The 13,363-nt window shown below is 40.2% G+C and overlaps 1 protein-coding gene across 5 annotated transcripts; it reads right to left on the bottom strand.

The window, feature by feature from the left end:
- Nucleotides 1–91: 91 nt before the first annotated feature.
- fubp1 (far upstream element (FUSE) binding protein 1) lies at nucleotides 92–12,524 on the bottom strand. Of its 5 annotated transcripts, XM_030752430.1 has the most exons (20): nucleotides 12,366–12,524; nucleotides 11,820–11,943; nucleotides 9,570–9,605; nucleotides 9,398–9,449; nucleotides 9,261–9,307; nucleotides 9,079–9,150; nucleotides 8,913–8,970; nucleotides 8,566–8,728; nucleotides 8,368–8,466; nucleotides 8,162–8,257; nucleotides 7,969–8,071; nucleotides 7,464–7,703; nucleotides 6,901–7,061; nucleotides 6,659–6,810; nucleotides 6,494–6,570; nucleotides 5,362–5,487; nucleotides 4,929–5,003; nucleotides 4,407–4,469; nucleotides 707–864; nucleotides 92–467 (listed from the first exon to the last, which is right to left on the bottom strand). In XM_030752430.1, exons 1-20 carry the CDS (start codon nucleotides 12,456–12,458, stop codon nucleotides 459–461), a joined length of 2,004 nt encoding a protein of 667 aa, XP_030608290.1. In that variant the 5' UTR covers nucleotides 12,459–12,524; the 3' UTR covers nucleotides 92–458. The 5 variants fall into 5 exon arrangements, with proteins under 5 accessions (XP_030608290.1, XP_030608289.1, XP_030608291.1 ...); XM_030752429.1 differs by lacking the exon at nucleotides 92–467 and having other exon boundaries at nucleotides 474–864; XM_030752431.1 differs by lacking the exon at nucleotides 92–467 and having other exon boundaries at nucleotides 474–864; nucleotides 11,853–11,943.
- Between the last annotated feature and the right edge of the window lie 839 nt (nucleotides 12,525–13,363).

The following is a 13,363-nucleotide window of genomic DNA, read 5'->3' as shown; positions in this document are numbered from 1 at the left end:
CGCCTGCCTCAGGTAAAACAAAACCATACAGAAATACATCTCCACCCTTTTTGTTTTGTTTTTTTAAAGCCACCCCAACTTACCAACACAGGAGGTTTCAGTTTGTTTTATTGCAAAAAACACAACAGGCAAGAGCATTTTTAAAACTGAGATGATTTTACATGGTAATGTCTACAGTTTAATAAACATGACTTCTAACCACATTTAATGTAGATACAGGGCTGGAATGACCATATGTATAATTACCTCACTAAAAACAAAGCATTTACAAGAAAAAGAATAACAAAAAAGAAAAAAGAAAGAAATCAAAGAGGACGTGTTCGCCGGGTAATCTGCCATCTATGTGAAACACTTTCAAACCAAGGAAATTTAAGATCTTCATCAAGGCGTCTGCATCCAAACATTTAACAAAGGATTTTGTTTCGACAATGTAGCATTTACTTTATGTCCACTTCACATTACTGGCCCTGTGCAGAAGAAATACATAGAAGATACATTGCATGTTAACAGCAGAAACAGTGGACTCAGCTTCCCAAAATTAAAAAGCTAAAAGCCTGTGTAGGAAGGAAGGGGTTTTTGGTTAAGTTTGTGAGGCTGCTGCTGTCACCGGAGCCCTGTGAAAACCTGAGGAATGAAGTGGGTTATGGTGCAAAACGACTGAGTGTACGTGAATGTGGAGAGCAGATTATTATTGTGACGGGTGTACCTGGGGAGCTTGTGGCGCCGCGCCCATCGGCTGAGGGTTGCCCGTGCCGTAGTAAGCGGCCTGCTGCCGGTAGTACTCCGCCCAGGCCGCGCTGTAGTCCGGCTGGCCTCCGGGCTGAGAGGCAGCTGTCGCAGCTGTGGCCTGAGGGGCCGCTTGACCTGCAGGGGGAAAAAAAATGTGGACAAAGAAAGTCAGTTTATACAGCAACAAAGCTTCAGGGAAATAATATCAATATCTGGAAGTCAGAAGGAGCAAAACAGTCAAAAGCAGATGTGCACTACGAATGGATTTATGCCTTTAAGACCTTTTTAAGTTCTTAAATACATGAATTAAGGATGCATCTTTGGTTTGCCTTTGTGCACAAGCCATAAATCAAGAATATTCATAAACATCCCAATTTACAGCGCTTAAATTTATCAGACCACCACCTAATGTTTATGCCACAGCTACCCTAAATTAACCGTATTGGTAATTACCAAAATCATTTGTTATGTTTCTGTGATGGTTAATCCACCAGTATGCACAAAGTCTTCAATAAAAATATTTCTAATGCTGAAACATAATCATTGTTACATCCATGAATTTTCAAATTTACTGTTTTACAAAAAAGCAGAAAAAAATGATAATTTTTTTTTAAGATGCCAAAGCACAAATATTTACATGCATTCCTGAAAAGAAAAAAATAGTTTTAGTGGTTGAATGTTATGCTTGATTAATTTCTGACTTCTGAGAGAAGTCCACTGTGCCAGCTCAAATTTGGTTATAAAACATGAATGTAGTTTATCTGCCTAATAAATAACAGAATTTCTAAAATATTTGAGTCTTCTTGTCTCCAATAAATTTGTTTAGCACTATACAACAGTGCAATAATCCCTACAGCAGGCAGAACTTGATGCTATAACAGCAAATCGAGACTCAACTTTGACCTGCAGTTCACATCATTCAGGGTTTTTAGCTGAAACCTACAACATCTTATTAACCTACTTTAGGAACTCATTTTGTGGAGCTTTATATTTAATAAATTCTTATTCACACATGTTAAATCTGGTCAGATCTTCTGATTCATTTAAACAGTGATCTAAGACAAAGTAATTACAGTCGGTGGCAGCTGAGTTCTTTTCCATGATAACTCCATTTCTGCTGTTAATCTGATCAAAGCCACAACTCATTATGGCAGCAGCGTCTTGTGAGTCAGTACACTGAAAGTGTGCAAAGGCCAATGCTAACTAGTTTAGCAAGATACTTTGTAACTGACATTAATCAATTGAAAGCAAATATTTCAAGAAAAACAAGTTAGTGCCTGTAAAGATGTGCATACTTCTGTAATTACTCTTTGTGCCCACAGGAGGCACTGTGTCCTTCTTAGATGGCAATTCACACATAATGAAGCAGACACACTGCTACGCTGCTCTTTAATAGGGTTATACTTCACTATACACCAGCTGAATTAAACAGATTTTGCTTTTTACTTCCCATAAATAAAGGCACATATTATACTGCTGATGCAACATGCTTCAACCCACTGAAAAGAGATGTTATGTTTGTGTGATTTCACTCTATAATAAAAAGCAGACCAGCCAGAGAACAGGACACAAGAGACACAAGACAAGACCAGTAAGGCAGACATAAACTCTCAATATCAGCATGACTAATCTTAATGCAACCATTTTCAGAAACCCAACCATTAGATACAGCACCGCTTTCCCAACAACTACATACATTCAACTGTCACTAATCTAATTTCTAATAATGAATAAATCCAAGCCACAATAAATGCTCCTAATTTTGTCAGATTATATTTATAAGAAGGGGAACGAACCCACCACTGAGGTCTATGGGTGGCAGGACAGATACCTTCTTCATTTCTATTGGGTGGCTGCAAAAACAGCAACTCTACTAAACAAGAGGGCTGTTTGAGGAAGCAACCACCCTTTAACATTGAACTTATTCATACATCAGATATAATTTACTAAATCATATAAACGTGAGAAAAACTACTCAACAAAAAGACAGAATATGCAAAACTGATCTGAATATAAATAAGGAACAACAGTCAAACAAATGTCTATTTTAGGAACTAAGGATGTTCCTGGTGACTAATTTATTAGTCGACTAAACACACAAAAAAAAATTAACCGAATAGTCTAAAACTAAGAGACACTCAGATATCAAATTAATTTTTACGCCTGTTTAATGGACAACATCAAAAACTGTCTAAAGCCATTTGAAACCATTAATCGCGTTCTTCTATAATGAATTGCACTTTAAATGCTGCTTAACTGAGCGGCACCGCGCATGTTACACCCCAAACAACGGAAAAGAAAAAAAAACAAACAAAAAAAAACTTAAACTCAATTGATGTTAAATTTATGAAAACGCATTACTACAACAAAAACTGTTTATGCATCTAAACATGAGAATTCTGAACGACGCTTGTTGTTCTACAATTCATGGCATGCATCAAAATCAATACAAACATGTATTCATTTTCTTCCTATTATCCTGAGCAGTGGAGCCCAGACCTCCCTCTCCCTCAGCCTCCTCTTCCAGCTTCCTCCTGATTCAGACTTCAGAGCTGGGTCTTTGTAGAGTTACGGCATAACCTACGCAAGTGGCCGATGTTGCAGCGTTTGGTTGTGCAGGTGTACTGCGTGTGTTAATTACCTTTCGGTCGTGTCCCGGTGTTTTACATGTGATGCTGGCTGACACAAACAAAATGCTGGGTCTTTTTTTCCCTTCCTGGGTTCTACTCTTTGTTGTGGCCATTTTTTTTTTTTTTTTTTTTTTTTTTTTTTAAAAAAAGGTGCAAACACATTTTTCCCTCTTTGAGCAAACTTTGGGGACGCAGCCAAAAACGCAGGGAAGGAAGGGTGTTTCTCTGGAGGTGTGCTTCAGGTTACATTGTAAAACTTAAAAAAAAAACTAACAATATTAGACCTAATAAAAGTATCAGGCCAGGATTAACAAAGTTACGGCATTTTTCTATAATTATGTCAGGACTGCAGCTCCATCTGGTGACAGAACATTTATTGGCACTGGTTATCAATTAAAACCTTAGTAATTAAGCTAACCGACTAGTACCGATAAGCAACAACAGCGACGATTAGTCGTCTAGTCGTCTATTAGGAACTATGTGCAAACTTTAATCGCGTTCCTTGTTAACTCAAGTTTTAAGTGTGACTGAAATATGCAGCAGCTTTGTACAGCAATGCAAACACACACGTAACGTCAGATTATTTGCAGAGTTCGGCTCATGTTAGCAGTGGTAGGAGCAGTAAGCTTGGCATCTCCCATGCTAGCATCCACAACTCGCTGCGGAGTGTTGAAATATTGTTACACCTGGCTTTGGTTTCTTAGTTATATTACAGTTGATTCTAATACTAAAATAGTAAGCATTCCAAACCTCTGCCTTAACGCTCATCTCCTGTGTTGAATTTGTGTGTAGTCTACGAGGCAGCCAATGCCGTTGCTAGTATTCATACTTAAGCGTGGTGTGCCTGCACTGCTCTGCAATTTTGCCTCTAAAACACTGAAGGTGTGGTTTCTCTCTTCCAGCAGCAGAAAAAGTAGCTGGAAATGCGTAGGCAGAAACAGTAATGAACAGGTCAATCACACCTGGTCTGACACGTAGTTACATGTCTACAAATGTGCATAGCAGGTGAGCTACAGCATTTGATGATTTGATGCCCCGAGCACTCACCTTGTTTCTTGTAATACTCCTCCCAGGCTTTCGTGTAGTCCTGAGGTTGCTGACTCTGTTGACCTGCAAAGTGAAAAGGAGAAACATGTCAGAGCATTCAAATGTCAAACTGAATCCAATAACAAAAACAACGATCCTACATTGCTTATATCCATAACCCACAAGTCAAACATTCATCATTTAACTCCACACACAAACATACACACACAGTAATGGTAAAACATTCATGGCACATGGAAAACTGTGCCATCAGTGTGGATAAAGTCCTAACTTGGTCTAGAAAATAATCTACACTGAGCTGATGAAGGTGGCTGTGTCGACAGCAGTCCTGCAGATAGTCAAAGTGTTGCAGTCTAAACAGCACAGCCTCAAATGTCAAAGTGGAGACACACTGACAACGCTCCACAGCAGGTTAGTAATGCTCACAAATACCCAGGCCTGAAAAAGAAGCTGACTAAATGGCTGAGGGCTGTTTAGACTGTCTTGTGTTAAGAGGTGTACACTGAAACTACGTTCATATACCCATTTTCTTGTAATATTCCTCCCAGGCCTTGGTGTAATCTGCCTGTCCACTCTGACCTGCAGCCTGTGGGTCACCTGTTAAAGAAAACGGTACTTGTAATTAGTCAATCATTCTCAGCAGTTTGTCCTCCACCTGCCTGCGTTGGGCTGTCAGCCTAGGGGTGGGTGGAGGAAAACTACCCTGTTCCTGGGGTATTTAAAAAAATAAATAAATAAAAGTTAAAAAAAAAAGTTAAAAAGCTGCTCTGCAAAAGCAAAGTCATTTAAGAGGTGAAACCAAACCAACTCGTGTTCGTTAGTAACACCAATATGACATGAGCACAGCACACTATAAAGTAAATCTAGCGATCTACACTAAGCTTGTCTAAACACTTTCTGCTTCTTCTCTAAGAGGTTTTCTGCTTTTGTTTTAAGTGAGGAACACCTCGGTTACCTTGGCCATTGGCTTGAGTGGTGCCGGGCGCTCCGCTGGTCGGGGTCATGGGAGCCTGTGGCTGCTGGCTGTACTGAGCGTAGTACGCTGCCCACGCTGCTGCGTTGGCGTCAGCTGCTGCTTTATCTGCACAAAAGAAACAAAGTTTTAGCTCTTATAACTGTTCAAATAAAACCCACGGGGGTCTTATTACATGACTTTTCCTTAAATGGGTTTATTCATCATATACTGAGTTTCAGCACAACTAAAGCAGCACATTATCCAAAGTTTTCCTTGTGTTTTTACTGTATTATCCTTTCTGAACCTTTTAAACCTTGCCCTTTAAATGAAGCCTCCATATTAAGAAAAATAAAGAGACTGGAGCTGGGAGATGTGGATATTAGACTAATTAATCTGCTAATATAGCCAGTTTCTTTTTGTACATGTATGACTTCATAAAAATGATGGAACCAATTTACATGTCAGCTGTCCCCGTCTCCTTTTCTAATCTGCCTGTGTGGCAGCACACACACAAAGCAGCTCTTTGGTTACAAGTGTCACCTTCCTGCAGGGTTGTGTGGAGGTGTGGGTGAGCTTGTTAGTGCTTTAGAACCGCTGTAAAATACTCTGAAAATGATGTTCATTTCTCTTATTCGCCACTTGTTTTCTTCAACGGAGCCCCCATCCTTTAGCTTGTTCAACAAATGTCTCACTCTCTTACTCGAAATCTCTCTGGGCTCATTCAGCAGCCCTGCAGCGCCTCGTCATCGTCTTCCCACTCCTGTTTGTTACATTGTTTTTCATCTCGTTTCTGCTGGGTTGCTGCATTTTTTTTTAAAAGGCTGCTTGTTGCCTTCTCAAAGTGTTACCAATCAAGCCCTGAACAGGAGTTGTATAGACTCAATATGAAGTACCAAACTCAGAGTATGCACATCTGTCTCCCCTGAAAATTATCCTGAAAGAAGTCCAACAGCACAAAGGTGTGTGCGCTACCAAAAAACTGCCTTATGTTTCTTGAGACTGAAAATGACCTACAGATTTTCTTACTAACCTCTAACTAAGCACCGATTTAAAACATTAAAAATATGGCAAAGAGCTTTTTGAACAACAATGACAGCAGCGCCAGTGCACCTACTATTAAGCAAACACTCACTTGGATCAGGTTGGCCCTGCTGCCAGTGTGGGTAGCCGTTGCCCCACCCCTGAGGCTGATACGGAGCAGGAGGACCGCTGATGGAAAAAAATAAGTAACCATCATTTCTCAGTCACTTGTGTTAAAATATTCTTACAATCACAAAGAGGAGACTACAGTACTTACTGTGGTCCTGGTGGGCCCTGGTTGTATGGTCCAGGGTTGTATGGACCCATGGGAGCACCAGGGGGTCCGGGTGGTCCTGGGGGACCATGTGGGCCTGGCCCTCCATGTGGACCAGGAGGGCCGTGTGGGCCACCCATCGGCGTGACAGGTCCCTGAACAGAAACCCAGTGCAGTCAGTTAAAAAAAAGGAAGGAAAATAAATCTGGAGTCTTCACACGAAGGCTGATTATAAAAACACTCACCCCAATTTTCTCCTCCACCAGCTGCCGCGCATAGTCGATCTGTTGAGGAGACCCTCTGACTGTAAACATCTTAATGTTGGGGTCAGCGTTGGGTGGAGGATTCCTCTGGAGCTCGATTCTGGCTCCAGACTGCTGGCTAATGCCCTTGATTGTCTCACCACCTGGAAAGTCCAAAACATGGTCAGCGTTTTAGTGGAGTTGGACTACACGGACAAAGTAAAATATGTGCAGGTTAACAGCTTTGTGTCACCTTTTCTATGTTTCATGTGTGTGTTCAGGTCTCAGATTGTAGGGTTGGGGTTATACATCAGCTCATCAGCGTGGTGCATGAGTTTTCATCACAGACCATTCACATTTTAAACCATTAAGTAGTCTCTAAGGTGATCTCTTACTTGTGCTTTCAAGTTGTTTTGTAATAATTTATATTCTCCAAAGTTATGTTATTTTGAACTCCAAAGGTTCTCTACTTAAGTCCAAAAGTGCACGTGTGGCTCTTTAAGAGTGCACTGAACTCTTGGTTTAATAACTGAGCTGGAGTCCAGCGCTGCTGAGGAGCAACTTACCTTTCCCAATGATCAGGCCCGTCTTTATGGTTGGGACTGTGAAGGTAAATTCCTGGAGGCCACCAGGGGGGCCCATGTTCCAGTTGCCCTGGCCGCGACCACGTCCCCTGCCACCTCCGTGTCCTGGAGGTCCTCCAGCCTGGACGCTCCTCAACAAGTCGGAAATGATTTCTGCTGCGTGCTGAGCCTGGTCAGGAGGCCCCATGATCTGCGCTATCCTGTCTGGTGTTGTGCCATCGTCTGGAGAGCGGAAAGAGGGTAATTTGAGACAACTGAAACATAACTTTAGCTTCAATTTCTGTTACTGCCGTTGCATCAAACAAATGTATCGTTTTCTAGCATTTGATTAATCCGTTTCTCCAGCCAGTGGTGCGCTACATGTTCTGGTCTCAGATTATAGGGTTGGGGTTATACATCAGCTTGTCAGCGTGGTGCATGAGTTTTCGTCATAGACCATCTTTTAAACCAACTGATTTGTCTCATCAATGTCGTCTTAGTGGCTCACCTGGTTTGAACTGAATCCTGACACCTGTGTCATTCTGTATTTTCTTGATCATTTCTCCGTTTCTCCCGATAACAATTCCTACTGCAAAACGTGGGACGGGAACCTGAATGATAAGAAGGCAGAAACGCAAATTTAACAAGATCCGAAACCCTCATCCACGAAGTGAAAAATTAAACATATGACAAGTACTCACATCTAAGCTGTCTCCTCCGATCCTTGAGCCGTACTCGCCCCTCTGCTCCCTGAAGCCCTGATCTCTGATCAGCTCCATCACCATTTCTTTGGCTTGCTGGGGAGAAAACAAAGCACATCTTATTACAGCACGGTCTAAATGTAGATCAAATAAAAAAGTAACAGAATCACACTCTGGCTGAAAACTAACCCCAACTGAAACCTCACCTGAACTTTAAAAGGTTCTCCAGAAATGCGTAGTGGTTTGTCTGCACCTGTGTTTTGGGGTCCATCTTGGATCATAACCATTTTCACTCCAGCTCGTTCCTGCACATACAAATGAAAGGAAAACAAACAAACAAAAAAAAGTTAGTGTTCGCACTTCACTGTGTATATTTTTCTCTCTCACTTTGACTTGACGCTTACCTGAAGACTTTTGATGGTTTCTCCTCCCTTGCCAATGACAAGTCCAGCTTTAGAAGCAGGGACCATAATCTCCTGAACAGTCATTCCTGGGCCATCGTTGTGGTGGAACGCCGGGGCCGGACGTCCTTTCTCAACGATCTCTGTTAGTAGCCTCTTTGCCGTCCTGACGGAAGAAAAATTACCATCATACAGGCTCTGAAATCCTTGAGATTGATGAGTGAAAGTAGAGCTGCTCGAGTACGGAAAAAAAATTATAATGGCTAATATTTTATTCAAAGTCAGTGTGCTGCCCTCTCTAACTTGCACAGGGTTTCTGCAGACTGGGTCTGGACAGAGTTGACACTTACTGGATTGATTCTGGTAGTCCTGTTAATGTCACTGACCTATCTGGCATCCCTCCGCTGTCTACAACACAGAGAAGAAGCTGTGAAGAACAAAACCCTCCTACAACAGTTATTATAATAACTGCTGATGATACTGAGATGTCAGTATCAGCAACAAATCCAAACCTACCAGGGGCAATCTGTATTTTGCATCCAGACTCTTGCTGGAGGCGTGATATTTGTTCACCTCCTCTTCCAATAACTAGAAAAGAAGGGGACAAAATAGAATAAATATCAATTATAAAAAAAAAAAAAAAAAAAAAAAAAAAACAGAAAAATTATGTTTACACTGATGTTTAAACGAACACTTACTGAAGCCAACCATCCCATCTGGGACCTTAAATTCTTCTGATGTTGACCTGAAAATAACAATGATAAATTAGTGTGAACTTTATAATACAATAAAGCCAAGTACAGTTTAGGTAAGTGTTAAAATTTAACTTGTCTACCTTGGGGGACCAGCCATTCCTCCAATACCTGAAAAGGCTGCAAGAAGATGATCTAATAGCAAAGGAAAAAAGAAAAAAAAGTTTAAGGGGACAAATTTCAAATTCTTGCATATTTTTGGCCTATTGTAGGTAGAAAATGACCAAAGTACAACTGCATCATTGGATCCCTCACCATCATTTGTAGCCACTTTCTTTGTCTCTGGTTGGTCTGTGACAAAATGACATAACAAGAAGTGTAAGTAACTCATTATACCCACACGTCACATCGTCATCAGTGCTCTTCAATCAAATTACTGATTTTGCGCATCTGGAATGGATTTGTCAACACTGGCTGGAATTTATACAGTTCAGACAGCTGGATTAAACACTCATTTGCCAATTTACTGCATGCATACAGATTTTATTGCAGTCCGATAAAAACAGCCCTGTCGTTAAGTCCTATTTGCAGATGTTTATGACCTTTCGGCCTTTTTAATGCTGCTTTTAACCCTTTAATACCGAACCTGTTGCGGGCGACAAAACGTACTTCAAATGGCCCACCGTCCGCAGACTTCTGGCAACAATTACCGCGAAATTTCTCAGCTTTCAGAAACCGTTTGAATTTTTCTGATAGGACAAAGGTCATGTAATTACGGTAATTCAAAAGTACATTTGATCTGACGTTTCGGCGGTGATACGCTCTGTGTTGACCAGCTGTTCAAGGCAAGTTAGGGCAGGTAACAGGTGCTTCAGTGGCAATCGCCCGGTGTTAAGAGGGTTAATGACTGGTGCTGATCCTTTAGTTTTGTGAAGCAAAATTCACCAACACTCTGAAACACAGTGAGCAAGTCAGAAATCTTGCAGGGCAATTATTTTAGTACTCGAGTATTCTATTGATTCGTCCATCAATTACTGAATAATTGGAAAATACTTTTGTCTTAATGAGAAATCATAAATATTCAAAAGAGAAAACATTTTAAAATGAACTATTCACTGGTTTCCATTTTAGAAATTGCAGTGTTTAAGTTAAACTGATAAAACATGTCAATTAAAAAAAAAAAAAAAAACTCCTTTCAATGTATTTGTGTTTCCTGTTGCAGAAAACAGGTGTTCTGATGGTGTACATGTTAAAAAATTAATGTTAATAATAATTCAGCATCTAACCCAACAGCCCCAGGTCAGTGGCTCAGAGTTTTCCTGGCCCATGGAGACAAAAAAAAAAAACTTTATATTTCTAAATATTAATTTTTTTTTTTACTTATTTTATATTAATCTAAAGGTGCAAAATAATGTTACCAAAGCCTTGAAATAATAATGAGAGTAGAATTGTAAAACCTATAATCTGTACGCCCATTGTTGTGCATTTGTGACTCACTAAATAAGCCATACACTGAGCATTGATCAGGTTCGATCCATGTATATGCTGCAGCAGCATAGTTAAGCGCAAACACACACAATAATAATAAATTTAAAAAAAAAAACAAAAAAAAAAAAAACAGGTTTTACGCTATATTGATGCATGAATAGCTCTCCCTTGTTAAGGAACAACAACAAAAAAAAAATCCTGTTTCACTACTACAGCGCATTCAACACGGAAATGATGTCGCTCCCTTTTTCAGCATTCCAGGCAAATGGCGCACAGCATTAGATCCAAGTGTGCTGAGGGTACTTTTGGTCACTGCGGTCCTGTTCTTTGGATCAAGCTACCTGTTGACCTGAGGTCAATTACAGCTGCATCAACTTTCAAAAAAAATTTTTTCTCACAAGCTAATAGTGCTGTGAGTGTGTTAACTTGTATTTTATTTCTTTTATATGTTTTGTTGTTTTTATACATAGTAGTAATACATAGTAGAGCTACAAAGTTTAAGTATTCTCCTTTTATGGTAAGCGTACTGAGTTTGTGCACTGACATGTGCTATATAAATAAACTGACATTGACATTAGCCAATAACTTTAAAATTACCATACAATTAGATCATAAATCTTTAATATAGATTAAACCACGATTCAGATGATGATGTAAATGAAGGCATGTTTTTCTCCTTCAATACTTCATAATCATTACCAATGAAAACCAAGTAAAATAACTAATTATAGCCCTTGCTAACATTTTTCTTAATGAAATCTCCTGATTTTAATCTCTTAAACATCCACATATTAAAAACATTTACAAGACAGCTGTGAAGATAAAAAGGTAAAAGCATCACCCTAAACGCATGCCATGTCCAACATAGTGCTGCCGTTTAAATGGTAAGTAATAATGTACACAGTGTTAGATTTAACGGTGAAAATGCACACTATGGGGAAAAAAGTCAATATTAATTTGATTTAATACTGGGTTAGGAACGTTAATATAGAAGAAATCACATTTTAGTAGCTGCTAAAACACACAAGCAGGCATTAACTATCAAGACTTGCACTGAAATCGATTTGAGCCACTGACCGATATTCAGGTTAGGCATGGGAAAATACCCACCAGCGTCCTCCAGGGGCCTTTTCTGGCCCCCGTAGCCGAACTCGTTTGTCGGGGGTGCCGCAACTCCATCCCCGCCGATCTTCGCTGCGATCTGAGGGGGAGAAAAAAATAGACAACAGAAGGAGAACAGGTCAGACGATGAGATCATGGATTTGTTGTTCGTGTCGATTTTAGGGCGCGTTTAGACGAGAGGCACGCTGCCTGCGGCCTACACTTCCAGCCGGAAGTCCAACAAAGGGGCGCTTCAGGTTTCACTTTAGGGGAATCGGGTAATTTTATTATAACCAAAAAAACCTCAGCTTCTCTGTAACCTATATTTTTACTGTGTTGTTTTTCCATCACACTAAGTTGCGATCGCTTTTGTTTTCCGCATGTTTTCGCTTTCAGACTAACGCAACGTTAGCTTAGATTAGCTACCTCCAGAGTGCAACGGCGGCAAGCGCCAAAACTCGCAATCCGTTCACCGAATGTGGGTTATTTTCAGCTCCAACGAGCCCGTAGACATCATCTCACCTGTCGTGCTCGCTGCAGAGCGTCTTTAAAAGCGTCGTTCATGCCGCCACCGGCGTTAGAAGACGGGGGAGCCACGCTGCTGTAGTCTGCCATATCTATCGTTGCTGCTGCTCTTCTCCTCCTCAGCGCGATAAGATGGCGGCTCTCACACACGGTGGGTGGAGGGAGACACGAGAAATTCGCGGTCGCGTGTTTGCTCTCGCGATAAACGCCGCAACTCTATGTCACCAGAGCAGATTAAAAGGAGTCAGCGACAGAAAAAATAGATAGATAGATAGATAGATAGATAGATAGATAGATAGATAGATAGATAGATAGATAGATAGATAGATAGATAGATAGATAGATAGATAGATAGATAGATAGATAGATAGATATTTCAGAATATCACTTTTGACGTTTCTAATTACTGATGCATAAGTGGAGCTGATTTTATGCTGATAATATATGATAATAAGACAAAGTGATTACATTTTTTCATTTCACATCGTAATTAGTTACTACAGCTGTCAAATGTAAACGTGAAGAAAAAAGCAACATTCATCTGAAAAGTAGTATTACTTGCTTATCTTGCACCACAGATAAGTGATAAATAAATAAATAAATGTACTTTTTGGTTAAAATGTTCCATTTTATAAACACTTTACACATTTTACTGTGATATAAATTAACCTTTACACATGTAATAGGCCTGCTACAGCTCATCGTCTGTCAGGGGTGTCAAATAACGCATCACAGCAGAACCAGCCCACATTTGTAATACAATGTAGTGCTATTCTTTGTGGTGCTAGTGTTGTACAGGAGTGGAAATGTATGTAAAATTAAATATTGTTTTTTACATCGACAAATTGCTTGAATCCTGAAGTCATAAAATACTATTATTTAGTATTTAGTAAACCCTACAGGTGAAGGTCTTGTGCCAACCATCATTATGATGCAGATTTGAGATCCCTTCCAGGCAATTCCATCCCCACTCACGCTTTGATCTGAATGATAAG

This window comes from Archocentrus centrarchus, chromosome 17 (genome assembly GCF_007364275.1).
Source record: "Archocentrus centrarchus isolate MPI-CPG fArcCen1 chromosome 17, fArcCen1, whole genome shotgun sequence".
Lineage (NCBI taxonomy): Eukaryota > Metazoa > Chordata > Actinopteri > Cichliformes > Cichlidae > Archocentrus > Archocentrus centrarchus.
This window is presented reverse-complemented; position numbering and strand designations above follow the sequence as displayed.